At 42.2% G+C, this 6000-nt stretch overlaps 1 protein-coding gene across 1 annotated transcript in view; it reads right to left on the bottom strand.

Moving 5' to 3' along the window:
* The window catches only part of rasa2 (RAS p21 protein activator 2), a 30732-nt gene that overhangs the window by 303 nt on the left and 24429 nt on the right, over nt 1-6000 (bottom strand). The window contains exons 15-24 of the mRNA XM_084951302.1: nt 5817-5923; nt 5626-5709; nt 5411-5488; nt 5255-5328; nt 4871-4977; nt 4101-4183; nt 3580-3788; nt 2847-2950; nt 1317-1494; nt 1-655 (exon numbers count right to left, since the gene is read on the bottom strand). The exon at nt 1-655 is cut by the window's left edge and continues 303 nt beyond it. Of these exons, the coding sequence (XP_084807428.1) occupies nt 625-655; nt 1317-1494; nt 2847-2950; nt 3580-3788; nt 4101-4183; nt 4871-4977; nt 5255-5328; nt 5411-5488; nt 5626-5709; nt 5817-5923 (1055 nt within the window). The 3' untranslated portion in view covers nt 1-624. The remainder of the gene's footprint in view (nt 656-1316; nt 1495-2846; nt 2951-3579; nt 3789-4100; nt 4184-4870; nt 4978-5254; nt 5329-5410; nt 5489-5625; nt 5710-5816; nt 5924-6000) is intronic.

The following is a 6000-nucleotide window of genomic DNA, read 5'->3' as shown; positions in this document are numbered from 1 at the left end:
AGTAAGGCAGACCGGTTTAAATGTTCTTTGAAAATATACATTTACATTTGTTCAGGAGGAGGAGAAAAGACTGAAGTTTACGGGGGGGGGGCCTCCAGATTGGAGATTAGGAATCAACTGTAAAGACAGATGTTCACAGATGAGAGGAGAGCATCATTACAGCTGTTCGTATAAAACTCGGTGAATAAAAGAAAAAATTAGCAGCCTATTCACACACCATCTAATGATGCCCATTTCACACAGCTGTACGTAAAAAGGGGGACATAAGTTAAGACACGGATAGAATCTGTGACCTTCACTGCAGAGGACGGGGAGGAGATGAGGCAACATACTTCAAAAAAAAAAAAAGAAAGAAAGAAAAAAAGACAAAAGAAAACACCTAAGGGTTCATTCCTTTCGAGGATGAAGGTGCGATCCTGGTCAAGCTCACAAGCTTGTTCTGGCTCCCCTTCTCGGGCTGTCACTGCTGTAGTGGACTCATGACATGTGGAGGTCAGGTGGTGTATCATTCACCTGGTCGCACCTTTTCTCACTGGCACAGCTCCTGGGGCTTCTAATGGACAACGTAGGCGCTTTGTTGTGATGCAGGCGTGGCTGCTTTTGGACCACATCGCCCCAGCCAGGTTAAGAGGTTTTTCCCACTATGGGGTTGTCACTGAAAAGGGAAGGAAGACAAAGATAATGAGTAAGTGATCTTTCTGAGAGTCCTGGGCCACAGCTGTAATAAAACATTAAAGTTAGGGCGTTAGTCCCTTTAAGTCAAACTTTCTTTTTGTTGTTTCTGCAAGCTTCCCAGCTTTACTTTTAGTGTCCAAAACTTTCGAACTGATCCTCAGGTGTAGCTGAGATCCAGGTGTTCCTCCTGGATCATCATTATCATTATAGGGCAGGGATAGAGGGGCCATAGTCAGCGTTAGGATTAAGGTTAGGGTTTCCATGTCGAAAAACTATGACATCACAACAGTATTAATGGTCCCTTGCAGTATTAAAACCTGGACCAACATCGATGATGATGATGATCCAGGGACAACAACAACATGGAGATATCAGATGTTGCCCTGTGCACCTGTGATGTCCTTTGCAGGGCTTTAGATCACAACTTTAGCGTCTTATTTTGAAAATTTCCCAGTTTTCTTCGCCATCATGTTCTGCACTTCCTCTACCAATTTAGATCACATAGTCCTACTTTCAGCATCCACACTGCAGAATGTGTTTTAGTATTATTAATAAGATTTCCACATCATTTACCGTCACTGCATTATATACTCATACTGCGTAAAAGTGGTGTATCGTAATAATGTAACATGGAGACTTACAGGCTGCCGTACTGCCGTACGTCATTCCTGATATTGTGCTGCCGCTGCAGCTCCTCCATGATGTTTCGGAGCTGTTTCAGTGTGTGAAAGGTCTCTTTGGGTTCCTGAATGGTGAACTTTGAGTATTCCTCTGGCTCTCGCTGGGGGCCCTGATACACAGCCAAACTGGCACAGGCATCTGTGGAGAGGACAAACATTACAAAGTGCAACTTCAAGTGCTCAGAAGTGAGATGGTGAACACGAAGACGGCAGGAAACAAGTTTTTATCTACGCGACGATATAGTGAAGTAACAGCTTCATTAGCAGTATGTGCAAAACAGTTTACCCTCGCTCTTTTACACAGACACCAGAGTGAAAGTAGAAAAACTGAGATGGCAGACTGGGTGTCCGAGGTGTTCAGCCCAATGGGGAAAACCATGCGACACAAACAAAGGAGGCGTGTTTAATAGTTTGTATGAAACGTGGATGCAAACGGTGGCCCTGAGAGGTCAAATGCACTGCAAGAAAACACCAGTACATAGAAAAACTCCTGCAAAAGCACATGAAACACAAGAGAAATAATAATAATAAAATTACAAAACAAAACGGAAGTGTTTTCCTCCTTTAAGCGCGTCCCAGTGCAGTCCCATGCATGTTTTGGTTTCTGTCACTTCCACAGCTCGTCTGTCTTGTTATTGTCTCCCTAGAAACACTTTGTTGTGTTTTGTGAGATTTTCCTGCTTCTTTCTTATCTTGCAATCCGTTTGTCCTCTCAGAGCCACCGTAGATTTTAAGGTCAGACAAATGAAGCCGGTGCAAAAGTGCCCTAAATTGGCCACCAGATGGCGATAACTGTGTCTGCAAAAGGACTTCTGTTACTATACAAGTCTGTGGGAAAATGTTTATTGAGATATCCAAACAGATTCCCGATGACTTTATGGGCTCAGTTACTCATTTTGGGTCACACTGAATAATAAATTAAATCTATGTTGTAAAGTTCGGCGATACTGTGTTTGAGGAGGATTATCTGTGGGATGGTTACCAAATGCTCATCAACAGATGATGTCACAGTAGCTACGTGACCATTTATACTGTCTGTGGTTTTGATTTTAAGAGGCTGGTGCTCTAGTGGTCCTGAATTGGACCAACTTCACCTTTAAATCACCAAATGAAGGCTGAAAAATGAGTTGTCCCGCCACACTGGAAATTAAAAGTTTTGCCCTAAGTGGTTCGTGTGAAACACACCATAGTGTGGAGAATGAATGAATTTAAAACCTGACATCTTCATACGTTGATTGCTTTGATGGCTGATCCCACAAAGGACAGCTGCTGGTGATTAAAAAAAAAAAAGCTCGCAAATGTCTGAGAGACAAACACCAGCTGATCTGCCCTCACTCTGCACAACACTGGGCCTAATGTATACATAAGGCTTGTAGTCTTATACGATTAAACACCCTAAACTGAACGTCATATCATGAGTCAGCTGCATTTATATGAACCATACCCTGCTCTCTCTAATGAAGCATTCCTGAAAACGATACTGATACTAACCCTCCATGCTCTGAAGCTTTGTATCGTTTGCTGAGAGGAGTGAGAAAATTCTCTCTGCTTCTCGGTCACAGTCTATATCCAGCTGCAGGTTGGCCAGCATGGTGCTGAAACAGGAGAGAACAAAAGTGTAGAGAAATCTTTGCAGGAAAAAGCAGCAAAAAAGGAAACTCACAAACTAAGACAAAAAACTTAAATACATGCATCTCTCCACACTCACACACGTCACTTACACTACAGACGTTAGCATGAAAGTGCACTATCTGACTCATCTTTGTAAACTTGCTAAATATCTACAGAGGCGGTGAAGAAGATCGACAACATCAGAGCAGCTAAATGACGGTTCTCAAAGTCAGTAGCTGATAAATGAAATCAAACACTTCTCAATTAAAGCTCAGTTTAGTCCCTACAAAGCCTCTTCCTTATTGAAAACTTCAAACTTAACCTGCTTTGATGCCACGCTGAAAAGACTTTTAACATCATATAAAAATCAGCACACCTGAAAAATCCTGCTTTAGAAGTTTTCCATTTGAAATGTCCTCATAATAAGAGACAATGATTAAAAGGTTAAGGTTTGCTTTCGAGCACCTACACAGTCAGTCAAACTTAAGACCAGCAGGCAGTTTTATTAAGCGTTTATTGTGATCTGCAACACACGCCCCACAGATGGCAGCGAGGATACTGAACCATTCCCCCGCCCCTCGCTGTGGTGTGTTGATGTTGAGGAAAAACTCACGTTGTGCAGGGCTTGCAGCCTGGAGCGTTGCTACTCAGGCTTTGGCAGCACTGCCAGGCCCCGCTGGTGTAGTTTGACGGGTGGAAAGTGGCCAGGCGTCCCTCGTTGCAACGACTGACCTGACTCAGGACCTCCAGCCACTCGCTGGCTTCCACGCAGTTTCCAGCCTGGACGTAAAGAGGCTTCTCAGAGTGGACCACCTGAAACATCTGACGCAAGAGAAACAAAGTAGTTAAACTATGACGTGACCGTTTCGTTCCCATAAAGGTCATTCTGAGCGCAAGAAACAAAGCGCCCCTCTACGCTAAGACAGAAAGGGCTGAGTCATGCGATGCCAGCAACAACAATATTGTCATTTCTGTACTTCATTTGAAAGTTAACGTGCCCATGAGACCAACAATGCGCCGTTTTCACTGTTAATAATAACAGGAGGAAGTGACACTGGCACTGATGTTTCCATTTTAAACGGGTAATACATGAGAAGTGATGACGGGGCCATGTGAGAGGGGGAACTGGCTTACATTTTTGCGGTTAAAGGCACTTTCATCCACTTTCTCCACCGCCCGGATATTTTTGACATTAATGGTGCGGTCGGCATCTTTCCCTGGGGAGAACAAGTCATTCTGTTAGGTTTACACACAAACAGCCTCCAGTCTCAACAACATTACCGTTTAGGTTAAATAATGAGCAGAAGAAAATAAAACATTTAAACTTCTCCCTCGAAAGTAAAAGCTGCAGTTTTTGAACATATTTTTTGGGAAATTCCTTGAAGACAGTTTTATATTCCTATCAACTGGCTCCAATGATTGATGATCAATCTTATTTATTATCACACCCTCTCTTTCTGACAATTTACTGAGCACTCGAAGCTTTCCTTAAGTATCACAGAAAAGCAGTATTTACTCTGCAAAGCCCTCAAAAGATGCATTTCATTAATCAGCTGATGCAAAGTCAACACACAAGTAATCAACACAGGAAACTACAAAAACAAATCAGGTCATTGTATATGCTTATTGTCCAGTACTTTAAAAGGCATAAACAGAAACAAAGTGCTTGTATGAATGGGTGAATGAGGCAAGTATAAAGTGCTTTGAATACTCAGTAGAAATGCACTATATAAAAGAACCAGTCCATTTAATCTCTTAATTTTATAAGTAATATATAAGCAATTACTTTAGCTCCATCTAGTGCTAGTATCGGGAACTTAGCATTGCGTGTAACCCGTGCATACGTGTTTGTCTCATTAGTTTTCATCACATTCGAGTATGAGATTACAGTAAACTGGTCTCACCTTTATGTTTGTGGTAGGAGAGCTCCCTGTTGGTCAGTCTGAGCCATCTCTTCTTAAACGTTTTCATTCCAGGGGGTTTTCTCCCCTGAGCACGTTTCTGTACTTCCCTATAAAAGGACAGGCTAAAGGTTCAAATCTGAGCTGATTTACTTGAGGCAAAAAAACACAAGTACAATTTATTACTTCAGAGTAATCTTTATGCTCAAATAATGTAATTAGATTCTTCTAACAGGACATAGTGAACGCCGTCAAACGGTTATCGTGTCATAAAATTCACTTGTTGTTTTATGCCTAGTGCAGAACTGATGCCAAAGCTCCCCTCAAGGCTTCTTTATTACCAAGTGAGAGTTCTCAATTCTGCCCAGACTTGAACTGAACACTCACCCCTCCTTGAGAACGACAGCGTCTTCCAGCCCACTGGACTCCTTACTGACGTTGGAGGAGATTTCATCCAGAAACTGGAAACAAAATGATAGCAGCCATTAGAAATGATGAATCCTTTTATAGACCTTTGAGTATGTGAGGGGGGGAAAAAAATACCTTTTTAACTTTTTCGATACACTTCTCTTCCTGGAATGATTTGAAGAAGTCATACATATAGGTTTCTTTAAAACTGGACTAGAAAGAGAAAAAACAAAGTGGGTTTAATTAGCATAACAGGAAAAAAATGCATTTGGAAAGTGCCTCTGTTTGTCAATTACTATAAAGTGGACAACACGTAGCTCACACTAGAATTTCAGCAATATAAATCTTACCAGCTTTTTTGACAAGCTACCCCAGCTGCCGAGAGTCTGAATGGTTTTTGAGATGAGTGTGAGCGTCCGGGAAATCTCAGGATCCTGCAGTTACAGAAAATGTACAACGGCACCGAGGTTTAACCGACTGAGAACGTAAACTGCATACGCTCACTGGTCATTAGCGCTGAGAGTGGGTGACGTGTACTTACAGGATGATGGGAACGCAGTTGAAAGGAGTGAGGAGAGAGAACAGCAACAGCAAAAAAGCGCAGAAACACAAAGCTGCTGACGGCTGAGTACTGAACATGTGGGTCGCCTGTGGAGAGGAGAAATAAACACCTGAGAAACCAGCAAATTCAATTTAATCGGCAAAAAAAATGGCGTATAAAATAG

Source organism: Perissodus microlepis, chromosome 14, assembly GCF_051167445.1.
Source record: "Perissodus microlepis isolate ML-2025 ecotype Zambia chromosome 14, ASM5116744v1, whole genome shotgun sequence".
Lineage (NCBI taxonomy): Eukaryota > Metazoa > Chordata > Actinopteri > Cichliformes > Cichlidae > Perissodus > Perissodus microlepis.
This window is presented reverse-complemented; position numbering and strand designations above follow the sequence as displayed.